Source organism: Streptopelia decaocto (genome assembly GCF_964273445.1).
Source record: "Streptopelia decaocto genome assembly, chromosome: 4".
NCBI lineage: Eukaryota > Metazoa > Chordata > Aves > Columbiformes > Columbidae > Streptopelia > Streptopelia decaocto.
In genome coordinates, this window is record NC_138658.1 from 27,295,401 (window position 1) to 27,312,070 (window position 16,670).

Below are 16,670 nucleotides of genomic sequence, written 5' to 3' on the forward strand. Positions count from 1 at the left end.
TGATGAAAACCAATTTTTTTCCCTCAGTTAGTTAGTTAGCAATTTCCATGTTTCCCATAAGGGCCAGGCCTTGGTTTCTTTACTTTGCAAAGAAATAAATAATAGCTCTGGTTTTGTACCACTGTTTACATTTGATTATTAATAGATCATTCCTCGGGAGAATGACACAAGATCTAGCCTGACTTACAAATACATCATTCATGAGGATTCAGTACCAACTATCAACAGCAATAATGTCCTACAGGAAGAAACAGATACTTTCGAGTGGGCGTTAAAGAGTTGGTCACAGTGCTCCAGACCTTGTGGTGGAGGTAAGCAGATGAAATAGCACCTTGTAGCAGTGAATGACAAATTACCAAAAGTAGAAAAGTAAAAGGTGGGTGAAGTGAATGCTTTAGGAAACTTGGTCTTCCTTTTTTTAAAAGCAGCTTGTTATTTTGGGTGCCCACACTTAAAATATCCTAAGTGCCTGATTGAGTTAGCATCACACTTGATGCCTAGGAAGAAAAAGTCCATTTTAGGTATTGAAATTCAGCACCTAAAGCCACTTTGGAAGTACAGACTCAGACGTTTATGCTACTGAACCTTCATTTTGCTCATGGTATGTACATTACTCTTATGCAAAGAATGGGCAATGCTAATGTTAAAGTAACTTTAACTCTTACATAGAGCAGTGGAGTAGGTGATGTGTGCTGGTAGCAAGAACACTAACTTGAGACTTGAGTTCATTCCTCGGTTAGCTGGTGACCTGCTGCTTGTCATTAAAGAGGTAATTTCTCCCCTCTCTGTGCCATGATTTGTGTGTAACACAGAGGTAAGACTAAGGGGTTGTAACTGTCCCTTCTGGCCTTAAAATCATATAATGGTGTCACATGATAGCATCCACAGAGTGCTATGAGGCAATCTCATGCTGGACAACTGAACAAATTGTGAGAGTGTTTAAATATGTCATATATGTCATGTAAAACCATTTTATTAAAACTTAGACTGAACCCAAAAATTAAAACAAGGATGTTTTTCCTCATTTTTCTGAAATATTTTCCAGGGTTCCAGTACACCAAATATGGGTGTCGCAGGAAAAGTGATAACAAAATGGTTCATCGCAGCTTCTGTGAAGCCAGCAAAAAGCCAAAACCCATTCGCAGAATGTGCAGTCTTCAAGAATGCACACAGCCCCTGTGAGTACATCTGGCATAAAGATGTAAAAGATTGCTTGTGGTAGGTGTGAAAGTTAACCCAAGCCAAATTCAATAGGGTGCTGATAGGGAGTTCCTATGTTGCGGATGGGGTTTTTTTCTACACATATAAGAATGGCTACCCATCTTATTGAGTCGTTTCATCACAAAAATAATGTATACTAAGGGCTGCTTGACCTGGCAGCTGTTTGGAAAACAGGTAAAAGTTGTGATTTTTTTTATTCATTTTCAATTCCCAGCTGGGCAGCAGATGCGTGGGAATACTGCACGAAAACCTGTGGGAATTCAGGCTACCAGATCCGTACTGTGCGTTGCATTCAACCTCTTCATGATGGTGCAAACCGCTCTGTCCATTTCAAGTATTGTAGTGGAGATCGCCCTGAGAGCCGCAGGCCATGCAATCGAGTACCATGCCCTGCACAGTGGAAAGCTGGACCCTGGTCTGAGGTAGGCAAGCAGCAGTCATGAATGAGCAACTTACCCTTGCGACCATCTCGTGCCTCCAAACTCAGGTCTGTGCCTGGGCTGAAAGCTCCCAACTGCACTGGACAGAGTTTTCCAAAACCTGATGATCTGCAGCAGATAATGCCTGCCAGCTTTATGGGCTTTTATAGGTCTCCAGGCTTTTGCAGAAAGTAGCAGAGGAAACATTCCCAGTATCAGATACACAATCCTGCAAAACAAACATTGAAATTTTGCTTGTTTTTCTCCAAGTCTCCAACTTTTTGCTTCCTCACTTCTGAAGACAGCATAACATTTTTTACTAACTTGGACTGTTTTTCAATCACAGAATTTCTGCACGTGTTGATATTGTTATAATGACCTAGGACTGAACAACTGAACCATACAGCTAACTCAGTGAACACTGAGTTTTCTCTATCCCTTGTATTCTTTTTATATTACATTGTCAAGATCAGGTATTGACTACAGGAAGAATAAGTAGCAAAATTCGTAATATACTCTGATAATAAATTTAACATTACAGAAAGCAAGAACCAAGGGAAATACTGTCCTCCTCTGCGTATTTCTCCATAATGTCAACCTTCACTAAAGGCTACTTTCAAAACTAATTGCTGGGATGTATAGCCTGAACTGAAAGCCAACCTTGGGTTATTTTAGACACATTCGTTTGTGCACATTGCTCAGAAAGCTGAATGTCCTGACTTGTCCTGTGTCTGTTCCATAGTGTTCTGTGACCTGTGGGGAGGGAACCAAAACCCGGCCAATCATGTGCCGTGCTGGCAACCAGTGTGATGGAGAAAAGCCAGAATCAGCGAGGATTTGTAAACTCACTCCCTGTAATGGTAAGAGAACATCTTAAAATCACTGCAGTAGATGAAGGTAACCATTCCTTGTCTCAGTGCAGCCTGTATGGATAGCACAGTGTTGGGTAGGGATGCTAGACACAGGTATCATCCATTAGGCCTAGATAAAAGCTGAACTTTCTGTGTTCATGTGTACACATTTCTAAGACAACATAGAGCCTATGCTTATGAATGGGAAGTGTGCCTACCAAACTTGTACTGTATTTTAAAGACAATACACTGTCAGGTGACAGCCACACAACACCATTCATCTCTTGCATGCTAGAAAGTACACCCTTCATTGGAGATTCTCCTGCTTTTTTCTGGTTAAACACGCCCTGTTATTTAGTAACTCCAGGTGATTAGTGCTTCTCACACACCAGGGTCTCTCTTGTAAACATGCTGAAATAGGGGGTTTAGACATGTTGACCATTTGCAAAAATTTGTGCTAGCAGTGAAGGTCAATCCAAAGTTCAGCCTCTAAATCCAAGGATAAGTTTTGCAAGCCTGCCAATGAAGGGGGAAAAAAAGAACCACAGAATGTGCTCATTACATTGCTCTCATATAATTTTTTGAACAGATTTTCAAGTTTTTAATGGCAACAAAGCTTTTCTTCCTTTGGGTCCATGCCTCTTAGACTTGGAGTTTGTTTTTTTTTTTAATCCCTCATGGTAGTCCTAACATTCTGATCACTAGGTGGTAGAAAAAAAAAAGATCAAGAGTTCTTAGAAGGCACGGCATGTTTTTCCCTAGAGTGAACCTAACTGCTTCCCACAAGTCTGGTAAAGGCTTTCGCTCACATTTGTCTTCTCCCAGTGAAAGAATTCTGAGCAGAAAACAATTCTGGGAGCAATGAAGAGTTACGAAATGGTGTATTCACCAGGTGGGAGCAAACCACTATCTGTGACTCTACAAAAAAGTACAAGATTTAAAATTCTGTTTTTCTTTGGTGATAAAAACATTTCCAAAACTGAAAGAAATAAGGCTGTATCTTCGTCAAACTATTAAAATAGTTTTTATCTCATTCTTTAAGCGTCAATTGGGATTTTCTTGAATAATCAATGTTAAATTCCTGCCTTTCGTAATTAAGCAGCACACAAACTTTTTTCTCCATGTGAGAGTACTGTATCTCTCTCTCTCACCATACTCAGAGCCAAGTGCCACTGCCTTATAAAACCTACTATCCACCTATATTAAATATATACAGTTGATTACTTTGTACAGGCCTTGTAGCTGAATCACACTGGTTAATACTGTATTCTTAGCGTCTTGAGTGCTTATTATATACCCCATCTCACATGCCCCAGAGAATGAAGGATTTCTATGGTTACATGTAAGGGGGGCCTAACAGGGCTCTGAAACCTGAGGTACATTTCTTAAAGAACATCGCAGTGCATCACAGGAGCTATTAAAAAAAAAGGAAATAATGACGAGGGAACTGCACTGATCTATCCGGCTTTGATGCAGCAACCTTATAGCACAACCTGAGCTTTATGAAAATGCTGTGAGCTACAAGGGCATGGGCAGCTAAATCCAGTCCCTCATACCTTTGACAAAAACCACAAGGTCCCTGGGGATTCTCCTCCTCAGAAAGACTACATCCAACTCCTCTCTCTGAGCTCAAACCTCCCTACTCTGCTCAGGGTTTTGGGCCATAACTTTTACCAAGCATCGGGATTTTCAGGCTCTGCACTAAGTAGCTTAACAGTATTCTTTCAGACCAAATAGTCTTTTTTGCCACACTTTCCTGATGTGGTTTCTACCATGTTCTGTGTTTTGGGGGAATACATCTAAAATAGCAGGAATATCCTGTAATATTTATGCAGATCAGCTTTTTATGCATGATCATGCATGGCATTTTTTTACTTTTAGACCTATACAGCCTTGATTACAATTTTTAGTTTCAGGGCTTTAGACTTAGCAAAGCATTAGACTATATCAGGTGTTTTTGACAAATTACTATTTAAATGCAAGATTGCTGAGAGCTTAATCTTCATGAAGTAGTCATGAACATTCACTACAGTTGGTGTGACTTCTTTTGTGCTATGTGGCATATCAGCATTTCTCTTCTGTTTCAGGCAAAAGCATGCTTGCATATGGGAGAAGAGCCACCAGCTCTTCCACCTCATGCTTCAGTGGAGCTGTCTCGTAGCATGGAAAAATTAGGACACCTCCCATAGATATTTCACTGAAACTTCCTGTGTCTCTGTGACTAGAAGGAAATAGGAGACAGGATTTTATCCTGCAGGTCCAAAGCAATGATCTGAGCAGTAGTCATGTTGGATACATGATGTTACCATCAAAATTCTTCTTTATCTGTCCGAATTTAGAAGAATGGATTTTGTGGCACTTGCACAAATAGATGAGCTCCACATAAGAGCCTGTATAGAATAGACCTTGAGAAATCTTTAGACAAGCTATCCCTGGTTTGCAACACAAGATACAGAATGAATAAGAAAGCACCTGTCATTTTAAATTTTGGTCCCTAAATACCAACTTTCAGCTCAAAGCGAGATTTCTCAAGAGGATGCTGTCAGGAAGGAAGGAAGGAATGTACTTAGGCTTCCAGTGATGTTTGTGTCTATTCTGAAATCTAATGTGAAAAGTTTTGAGTTGATCTAAATTATTTTCTAGTAGCTTCATCTTCTAAAGACTTTCTAGGAAGCCGATATGCTTTCTTGTGGCTTCTGCACTTAGTTACCATGAAGCATGAAACAAATGGTGAGAAGGGGAATTTTTATTGTGAACATCAGTGGAAGGATACAAGCACTTACTTACTGAACAGGAAATGGTTGACTAGGTTTTGCAGGATTAACCTAATTTTTTTTTTTAAAAGGATTATGTGCGTATACAGCTCCAAGATTGTACTTATGGAACCTACTTAAAGGAGATAAGTACAAAACCAAATCTTCGCACTATCACTTGAGTCATGAAATCTAAATGATCACAAAGCAATTTCACAACAATTAACCAGGAGAGAAGAGGACCAGATAAGGTGCCCTGTCACTTATGGAAAGGCAAAAATAATTGTCTGGTACCTTCTGTTTTGGTTTCTCACTTTAGGTGATATTATTTGTTTGACTTACATACTGATATAATTGCAGTATGTTAATAAGATGACTGCTGTAATTTTCCAGATCAGGTGCTTTCATTTACACAGTAGCATAATGATTGTTCAAGATATGATGCAAAGATTTGTGTTTCAATATTAGCTTTTCTAGTTTAGATTAAATATGATATAGCCCTCAAATTGCCCATGCTAAATTCCTACTGAAAATAGTCTTATAGTACCTTTGTGGCATACGTACATTCCCATGCAAAGTTGCAGATTTAATGCTAGGCCTGTCAAGAACCAACAAACATTTATCCAAGGAAGCACATCAGGGAAGCATGGAAAATTTTTGTATTACATGCTGCATTCACATCATTTGCTTTTTATAAACAACATCCCACAACCCCACTGACATACGTGTGTATAATTTTACAGAATTCAGTGGAATTAAGCTGATTTACAGTGATTCAGAGATTGGGCTATGGTTAATATTTTAAAATAGGAAAACTGGATTGCCTAACATACTATTGACATGTGGTGAGGCAGCATCTGTACACAGGTGAAAAAAATATCACAGTACAGAAAGTTAATTTCAGAGCTTAAGTGGTGTTACATGCCATCTGTTGCACATTAAAATGTTGACTACATGATTGCTAACTATGAATGGAGGACTAGACATGAAACAGATCTTCTCAATAGCTGGGGTTAACTTTTGGCTTTTCCTGTTATAATTTGGCATACTTCTATTTTAAGTAAAATCCATCACTACCATTTTAAGCCAGCTACGGTATCTTAGGAAAATTCTGCTAATGGCAACTTTTTGCCCCAAAGTGTTTGAATAGTGACTGGATGCACCAAGCTGCTCATTTGTCCCCACTGCTGGTTTTATATCCTGTGAAGTGTTACATGTTTGTAGGTTCCTGATCTGATTCCAGAGTGCTGCTAGGCCCTTGGTATCCAAATTAGGAGACTGAGGGGAGACATAGATGCCCTGTATTTCTCAAGAGTCCCAGTCGCTGGGCTGAGTCCTCTGTGGGAGAGAGACATATTCAGCTGGAACACAACACCAAAATGCACAGTCTGTTTTGAGGGTCCCTGTAGATGTCTGTGAGAAGGTAATTACCCCTCTCTGCCTACAGATGCTTTGACTTGAAAACAGCAAGATGACTCTTCTGAATAGCATTGACCTGCTGCAAGGCTGGACCAGGTGACCTTCTGAGGCACCTCCCTGCATTATCTTCTTGGGTGTTCATGCCACCAAGGCACATCATATTCTTAACTACACAGATAAATAACAGCATAAGTAAGTGGTAGGATGAGTTAGACACAGGGAGGAGAGTAATAAGGAAGTATTAAATCTCCTCGTTTTAAAATCTGCCAATGGTGCAGGCCATTTCAAATGTTTGGAGCCAACCTTCCATCTTCTTCTGTGCTTTGACACTTCTCAGATACAAACTGAGAATTTGACTATTTCTGTCAAATGAGTGAAGTTTTAATTGAAACAGTTTCCCCTACAGAATACCAAACTATGCAGGGAACATGTACCCTGATATAGTCCATACAATAGACTGCAAGACTAAGGACAGAAATTCTCCACAGTGCCACCTGCTCATGAGTGCTACAAACTCTCAGTGTTTGTCCCAGCCCTGGTGTTCCTGGTTTTGATTGCGGGGTGACAATAAAACTGTGGCAGATGTATTGTTAACCCCCTCTCCCCCCACTTCTCCTTCAGCCACTCCCTCTCCCCCCTTCCCACTAAGGACAGGCGATTGGGAGGGAAAGAAGGACAGAGAGAAGAGAGTTGGAAAAATTAACAATGTTTTACTAATGCTACTAATAAGAATAGAGAAGATAATACAAAATAAACAAAACCAATCTTGAAAGTCCCAGCAACTGCAGAGCCGGCACCCAAAGTCCTGGATTGGACTCTTCAGCCAACCGGAGCTGGATTCAGTCTGTCACTAGGCCTCAGTTCGCAGGGACAACTAGCATGGTCTTCTCCTAATGTCAGCCATAAGCAAAAAGGAAAAAGAAAGGGACAAGATCCTCGTGATCTCCCATTTTTATATGAAGTATTCACATGAATGGAATGTTATACACTGTTGGTCAGTTTCTTGGTCACCTGTTTCTTATTGCCCCTCTCGCGAGATGTATCCATTTGTTATCAATAACTTCTCATTCCATTGCTATGTTTACCAAAACATGTATCTGGTTCTCCAGGAAAATGCAGCTAATATGAAGGCTGTAGATGACAGGCAAATTCACTAAAAGAGAAACTTGTTTTTTAACAAAACCAGGACACCTGGTAACAATAAAATTTAGGACTTCATCTCTGAGTTCATGTGACAGTCTGAAGGAGCCTGAGTACTGATGTGCTCTTAGCTCAATATCAAATTCTTAAAGAAACTTTGACATTTTTGAGACCTCTGATAGACCTTTGACCTCTTTAAGATCTTGTCTCTAACTGAAAGGAACACCACACACAACTTAAGGCATCTGATGCCTGACCTATCTGTTAAAATCCAGAAATATATTTTATCCAACTATATAACCTTTTAGTTTAAGAGAGCATATAAAAGGCATCTTGAGAAATATTACTTGGGATTTCTTTAAGGGAAGATTTAATTGTTTTTAATACATAATGTTGATAGATAATATCCTCAGGCTAGAGTTGAAGGTGGTGTGGGCTGGGTAGAGCTACCTCTGGCCTGGTGTTTGAGAGCTCTAGTAGCTTAGCTCTGGAAATTGTCTGTAGCACTCTGCAAATCTAACATGCCTTTCCACAGCTCTTTGAAAACATCAGCTTCTGTGCACATCAGAAGCAAAGTGACTGCTGATTTCTTTGATGCCTGACTAGGGTTATTTTTTAGGGTGGTGGTGAGTTCTGTCAGGGGATGAAGCATCTCAGGTTACATATCCAGAGTAGCCCATCATTTGGGGAATATAGTGAGAACTTTATCTGTGCCCATGTAAATGCTGTCTGGGCATTTCAGTGCTCTTCACTAGCTTTACCATCAACATGATGTTTGTTTTGCAGATGAGCCCTGTATGGGAGACAAATCTATCTTCTGTCAAATGGAAGTGCTTGCACGTTACTGTTCCATCCCTGGCTACAAGAAGCTGTGCTGCGAGTCCTGCAGCAAGCGCAGCAGCACCCTCCCACCACTGTTCCTTACCGAAGCTGCTGAAACCGAAGAGGAAGTGATGTTTGATCAAAGCGATCTGCCTAGGGCTTTGATGATGCCAACACCCTTAGTGCCGTACTATGCACAGTTCCTGCCTGGGAGAAGGTCCCTGGGCAGGCTTCCTTTTGCAGAAGAGGATACAGATACACATGTCTCCCCATCAAACAGTAAGCCCAAAGGTGCTGAATTGCCGCAGTGGAAAGCTCCTCAGGCAAGGAAGACTTCTAGGTTGTTTGCTTTGCTACACCAGTCACCTGCCAACAGCAGTGGTCTCAATCCTGGTAATGGCCTTGCTTTGGCACCAGCTGTTCCTGTGGTACCAGCTGATAAAACTGCAGCAGGTGGTCCTTCTCCATCAAGAACCTCAAGGAAGAGCAAGAAGCATGTTGACAAGGGATGGCCTTAGAGGTCCTCCACTGTGGAAAGATGACTGTGAATTCTTCATGGAGGATAGCCATTGAAAGAGGCTTTGTTTGGCTTGGGGTTTAGCTTCCTTACTTCTGGACACTATGGTGCATGCTGCTTTCCACAAGCAGTACACTGCAGGTCATCAACTTATTTTCCTTGTAAATACGAAGAAAAAGAAGTGCTGGTTCACTTTATAGTTGCTCCCATCCTCCTCCCACACTGCGTTATCTGGCTAGCTTGAATGCATTGGAGGAAAGCACCAAAGAATATTCCTAACAGTGAGCAGAAGTTGCTGAGGGCACCAGTCAAGCTCCAGTGCAGAAAAGAGGCCCTAACCTCAGCACTCACCTCCTTGTTTTTGTGTTTAAACACTCACATGTAGAAAATGCCCCACCACAAGAGGTACCAAATGTTTACACTACGCAAAATACTTTTGCAATGGAACAACTGAATCCATAAGACTTGATTTGCTCATTTATCCATATGCATGGATATTGTATGAGCAAATTTGCAGCTATTGTGTAAATACTGTATATTGTGGGAAATCAGTATTATTTTTAAGAGTTTTATGCTGTGAGACAACTGTTTACCTGTCTTGCATTCTGAACAATTGCTAGGTGCCTGCCATTGAGTACTGCCTTATTTACATTCCAAGAGTTGATTTTTAAAGCAGCATTATCTTAAAAGGAGGAGTTCTGTTTTCATATGAATTACATCTACTGACACTAGGAAAGGGTTTTTTTTTGACTATCAGCAATGTGATGCTTTCTTGTGAAATAAGGAGGAAAAAAGTGTAAACCTAAAAGCATGAGTCTACATATAGCCACTAACCCAGATTTAGACATTTTAGTGTAATTGCAGTCACAGGTTGGAAAAATGATTTTACATGCCTGTGCAATGAACACCTGCGGCCTACACTGAGCAGGTTGTTCCTTCAGTTTAAGAGTAGCAGTGCTGTCCTTTAAGTCTCCTTTTGTCTGAGAGATCAGACCAGTGTAGGGAACCATGTATAAGTACTGCAATGTTCAGAAGTCAAAATGACCTCTGTTTTCAAGATGATCTGTTTGTTATTTCTGAAGCTGAAAAAGCATCACAGCATTAGAATAGCCACTGACAAGAAATAGCTGTGGCAAGACTTAAAATATATTTTTTTTTCTTTTCCTACTGGAAGCATTGATTTAAAAGTGAGAGAGATATTTATTTTTCAGCATGGTTCACCTCAAAATCTCCGCAACCACAATGCATCTGACTGCAATAATGTACTACTAATTTATGTCAATAACAATCTTGTTCACAGTCCACCCAATCACACTCTCTCCTGTGTGTTGCTGTAAAGTACTTGTATATAGGATGGAGAACTAAAGCTATTTATTAAAAGTTGAATTCTTGATAGTATTTTATGTACTTAATATTACCCTAAGGGCAGTTGACTATTATTTTTGCCAAGCTAAAATAGAAAGATTTAATTAGATACCTGTACATGGTATGTCTTATGGATAGAACAGAAATTTAAGCTAACTACTGTAGAGAAACTGTTGATCTTATTCTTAAAAAAAAAAAAAAAGGCTTATGACAATTCTTTATTATCAACATCTTTAATTCCTAAGTAGGCTATTAAAATTTCATGTTCACTTTTTGCTTGCCCATTTAAAAGCCCTCATGACTGACCCATTTAAAGAATATGTACCTCTGAAATTCTATAAAACAGATTAGGACTCTGAGGATTAAATTCTAGAAAGAAACATCTGTAGTGATTAGGTGGAATCACTAGGCTGAAAATAGGATGAGGATTGTTGTCAGAAGACCTTCAATGTTAATGACAATATAGGTGGATTAATTCAGTTCAGGGAAGTATATGGCCACACTACACAAGATGCATCTTGCATCATCTAACCCACTAAAGTATTGACTTGACACCTCTAAAGAATGGCTGCTGCCTTTCTGCAATGCCTTTGAAGTGCCAATAAATTAGTATTTAACAGATTGCACAGACAATCCCTGAGCCTCAAGCAGACAAATAAGGTGTGTTTGAAATTCCTCAAAAGTCAATTTCTCTTTTCTCTCTGTCTTTATTTTTTACATATATACAGTGTGGGTGTAGATAATCCTTGTACCTTTTTGATTTCTACCAAGCTAATTTCTCTTTCTACAAAGTGTACACTACTGATACTGTTTGTTGTATTGGGGAGCACGTAGCAATAAAATCCTTAACAAGTCTTTCTATGGTTTGATTCACATGGGAGGGTCTGTTAAGTTTCATCTTCTGCAAAATAAAGGACCATTAACATCACAGTTGTGACCTTTACCGTTTTGAAAAAAGTTCATTTGAATTAAATATTTAACTTGATTTTTAAAAAACGAGGTCCTCATTTTGCTACTGGAGAGTGCAAGTTGCAGAGAAATTTGGGGAAAAGAAGGAGAGCATTTCCTTTCATCCAAAGACTTCCTGGTATATATGTGTGTGTCCAAACCTTTTATCAAGAACGTGTAACATTTTCGTCTTTGCTTTTTGAGAAAGGGTATCTAAGGAATTCCATGCGAGTCAGAGGCAGCTGCTCTTTTCTTGTTTAGCTATTACAGAAGTGTTTGCTGAGCTGATGAGAGGATTTCAGGTCTGCTCCAGCCACTAAAGACTTACAATCCCCAAAACTCACCCATGTTTCTTTAGTACAGGTGCACCTTTTAAAGAGAGTTCTAGCCTTCTAGTCCATCTGTCTCTAATAATGTTTGAGACCATCCACTCTAAAATGCATCCTTTGATATGATTGCTGTGTTTCTCATTTGACAAGTGCAGGTATGCAGCTGTAGCTGGTATTTACCTGAAGCCACAACTTCTCTGTGGCCACGAAATGGTGTGACACGGGCAAGTGGGGATACATGATGGGCATGTGTACTTGTGGGCTGTCACACAGACCCCCTGAGTCACACTAACGCATAAGGAAGGGAAGCAGCTTGTGCCATTGTGCCCCATGCTCCAGTTTCACTGCCTGAGGTCAGTCATTCTGGTATTGTTCCAAAAAGCTGCTAATTTTTCTGCAGCTGTGGTTGACCGTTTTCAAGAACAGACTGGAACTTCTAGACAAAACCTAATCTGGTAAGAAAATATGGAGGTCTTAATCTCAGAGATGCAGATGAGAGAAAATTTGGGTTTTTAACCCAGCAGAACAGAGGCTGAGAGGGAGATCTAATTGCTGAGTATACACACACAGCAAGTATAAACAAGGCCAGGAACAGATGCCAGCATTTACAGTACTGCAAGTAGATATACAGTCAGGAGTGACCTGTGTTGTGCATGTACATACCTCCAATGAGGATCTGCCAGCTGGCAGTCCCACACGATGCACTGCAATCTGATGGAGGAGAGAAGACTTGCAAACAGCTCTGCTGAGGCTGAGTGGCAAGGCACCTCTAGTCCTGCCTGGAGATGGGAGGGCCTTCTACTGCACATGACGGTGCTGCAGATGTACAGAGCATCCACAAACCTGCAAAAGAACACAGCTTTAGTATGGCAACAGCCTTTGCTTCTGCTATAAATAAATGCAGTGGAGCATTTACTTCCAGTGTGTTGGTCTGCACCTGAACTTGGCAGTAGCATTTTGGTATTTGATCTGTAATTATTTATTTTAATGCTAAATGATGTCACAAAAAACACTATGTGATGATAAAAAAAAAGGCAAACCAGAAGATTAATACTAAGAGGCCATATTCCCCACCAACTGCATCGATAAGAGGAGTTTCTATCACTCAGTTTGGCTTCAGGTTTCGATTAAATCTATGGTTTACTACGTTCTGCCAAGAATTACATTCTCTGAACAAATTCCTGGCAGTTTTAAGCTGGGCAAGTAAATCTGCAGTAAGTATCCAGTCAAAATCAAATTCTGTTAGAGAGCACTAATAGTAACATTTCATAAGTAAGTGTCCATTAAAAAAAAATATAAGATCCATTGAAGCACCACTTGAGAGTGCTGAAAAAACTCTAGTAATCAAAGTTCAATATGCAAGATGCTAGGATAAATGGCTTGCAATTGACAAGAACAACAGTTGTCAACTACACTGTTTTTCCACTTCTATGTGGCTAACAGAATCACAGTATCTGAGAGGTTATCTATTTGAAACGGGAACTGCAGCTTCAACTATTCCTGCAATTGCAACATGTTACCAGATGACAGCTTGTTCAAATGCTGCTTAAAAATTCTTCAAGGCCAGCAGACAGTTTTTCATGTGACAAAATTCAGGCATTAACTTCTTAAAAGTATTAGAGAGAGGTATCTTTGAAAAGACAATCTGAGCCTCTCATCATTTGAATTGTAACTAAGGCAGAGATTCCTGCAGTATCATAGGAAGATGTCAAGCATCTGTATTCTTTTGAAAAAAAAAGTCATTTCCTTTCTAAATTTTTAAAATGCACCAAGTTTAGGCTTAGGTGAACCTGATATCAACACACTGCTAAATAGATCTGGTTTCTTATGGAGGCTTCATATTTTCACGTATTAGTTATATGTATTTTTTCCTAGTACTCTGAAAGAAAGACTGTGCCCAAAACAAGACCTCTCACATGGTAGGTGTCATATGAATTGGATATTATTAATTACACAGAAAGGAGGAAAAAAGTCTCTATTTTAAATTCCATAGGAAAGTATCCCAGCTCAGAAGACGTGAAGATAAGGGAGGGCTAATGGCAAAGCTGGGATGAGAAGGCCCTGCTGGGTTATTTAGCAAGAGCATGCTAAGTGTCAGCTTCTGGGTGAATTGTCTTCATATGACTACAAGAAAATGGAAAGACAGCTGCTGCTATGATAGTGGGAGGGAATCAGACCATGGGAGAGCAATCTCAGGTTGTCAAACCTGGTAGGTCAGAGGTATGTGAAAGATCATATCCAGGAAGACCGTGCTTTATCAGGATCAATTAGTAAAATCACCTTTTATTATTCAGAAAAAATAAATCACCATCTGCCAAACCATAGAAATATCTGCTCTCATATATTGTGTTCCAGGCTCCAAGTCTTTGTTAGAATTATTTTGGTTTTGGACTGCCTTCACATGGAAGAAAAATTCCCGTCCCTGTTTATGGAGCATGTTCTTTTCTATTACATAAGGATGATTTCTAGGGTCTTCTGAGACAGATTTATTACCTTTTAGTTAAAATAATTTGGCATACTAGGTAACATTTACTTTAAAAAAAAGGGAAGATGGAGGGATTTGCATTTTATTTCCTAGGCAATCTAGTGCAGGGACAGGTGCACTAGAACAGACTGATCATATAGCCCAGGGTGGCCACAGAGCTGCCATCAATAGTGGATGCTTAAAGAACATATGAACAAGGGATTCATAGGATGGCCGTCTGTTCCCTGGCAGCCTTCTCCCTCTGTATGTTGTGTATTCATTACCCAATACTAAATATTGCTTGCTAAGAATGAATAAATCTAAAAATGCAGGGCCAAATTCTCTTCCCACAGTGGTTTTACAATATGTACTCTTCAGGCTTAACATCGGTACAGGCAACTCAATATATTATATTTCAGTGCCATCAGCGGAGGTTTATGCTTCTGAGGAAAAGCAATTCCTTTAAAAGTGCATTTCTCAGGAAACATGTTTAGAGTTTTTTTCAACATTTTGGAAATCCCGGTGAAACTTTTGACATTCTCGCAAAGTTTTCCAAACCCCCGACAAGATTTTGACACTTTCAAGTCAAAATCTCCAAAACTCCGGTTGACAATCCTAAAATCAATGTTGACATGTTTAGAGTTTTTTTCAACATTTTGGAAATCCCGGTGAAACTTTTGACATTCTCGCAAAGTTTTCCAAATCCCCGACAAGATTTTGACCCTTTCACGGCCAAATCTCTAAAAGTCCAGTGGAGAATCCTAAAATCAATGTTGACATGTTTAGAGTTTTTTTCAACATTTTGGAAATCCCAGTGAAACTTTTGACATTCTCGCAAGTTTTCCAAATCCCCGACAAGATTTTGACCCTTTCACGTCAAAATCTCTAAAAGTCCAGTGCAGAATCCTAAAATTAATGTTGACATGTTTAGAGTTTTTTTTCAACATTTTGGAAATCCCGGTGAAACTTTTGACATTCTCGCAAAGTTTCCCAAATCCCCGACAAGATTTTGACCCTTTCACGTCAAAATCTCCAAAACTCCGGTTGAGAATCCTAAAATCAATGTTGACATGTTTAGAGTTTTTTTCAACATTTTGGAAATCCCGGTGAAACTTTTGACATTCTCGCAAAGTTTTCCAAATCCCCGACAAGATTTTGACCCTTTCACGTCAAAATCTCTAAAAGTGCAGTGGAGAATCCTAAAATCAATGTTGACATGTTTAGAGTTTTTTTCAACATTTTGGAAATCCCGGTGAAACTTTTGACATTCTCGCAAAGTTTTCCAAATCCCCGACAAGATTTTGACCCTTTCACGTCAAAATCTCTAAAAGTGCAGTGGAGAATCCTAAAATCAATGTTGACATGTTTAGAGTTTTTTTCAACATTTTGGAAATCCCTGTGAAACTTTTGACATTCTCGCAAAGTTTTCCAATCCCCAGACAAGATTTTCTAACTTTCACGTCAAAAATCTCCAAAACTCCGGTTGAGAATCCTAAAATCAATGTTGACATGTTTAGAGCTTTTTCAACATTTTGGAAATCCCGGTGAAACTTTTGACATTCTCACAACGTTTTCCAAATCCCCGACAAGATTTTGACCCTTTCACGTCAAAATCTCTAGAAGTCCAGTGGAGAATCCTAAAATCAATGTTAACATGTTTAGAGTTTTTTTCAACATTTTGGAAATCCCGGTGAAACTTTTGACATTCTCGCAAGTTTTCCAAATCCCCGACAAGATTTTGACCCTTTCACGTCAAAATCTCCAAAACTCCGGTTGACAATCCTAAAATCAATGTTGACATGTTTAGAGTTTTTTTCAACATTTTGGAAATCCCGGTGAAACTTTTGACATTCTCGCAAAGTTTTCCAAATCCCCGACAAGATTTTGACCCTTTCACGTCAAAATCTCTAAAAGTCCAGTGGAGAATCCTAAAATCAATGTTGACATGTTTAGAGTTTTTTTCAACATTTTGGAAATCCCGGTGAAACTTTTGACATTCTCGCAAAGATTTCCAAACCCCAGACAAGATTTTGTAACTTTCACGTCAAAAATCTCTAAAACTCCTAGTGGAGAATCCTAAAATCAATGTTGACATGTTTAGAGATTTTTCAACATTTTGGAAATCCCGGTGAAACTTTTGACATTCTCGCAAAGTTTTCCAAATCCCTGAGAGATTTTGACCATTTCACGTCAAAATCTCTAAAAGTCCAGTGCAGAATCCTAAAATCAATGTTGACATGTTTAGAGTTTTTTTCAACATTTTGGAAATCTCGGTGAAACTTTTGACATTCTCGCAAAGTTTTCCAAATCCCTGACAAGATTTTGACCCTTTCACGTCAAAATCTCCAAAACTCCGGTTGAGAATCCTAAAATCAATGTTGACATGTTTAGAGTTTTTTTCAACATTTTGGAAATCCCGGTG

The 16,670-nt window shown here is 39.4% G+C and overlaps 1 protein-coding gene across 1 annotated transcript in view; it reads left to right on the forward strand.

Moving 5' to 3' along the window:
- ADAMTS3 (ADAM metallopeptidase with thrombospondin type 1 motif 3) overlaps positions 1–11,435 on the forward strand; it is a 130,152-nt gene extending 118,717 nt beyond the window's left edge. Inside the window, exons 18-22 of the mRNA XM_082051279.1 lie at positions 146–311; positions 1,046–1,178; positions 1,436–1,643; positions 2,383–2,500; positions 8,590–11,435. Coding sequence (XP_081907405.1) covers positions 146–311; positions 1,046–1,178; positions 1,436–1,643; positions 2,383–2,500; positions 8,590–9,143 — 1,179 coding nt within the window. The 3' untranslated portion in view covers positions 9,144–11,435. The remainder of the gene's footprint in view (positions 1–145; positions 312–1,045; positions 1,179–1,435; positions 1,644–2,382; positions 2,501–8,589) is intronic.
- Positions 11,436–16,670: the final 5,235 nt, after the last annotated feature.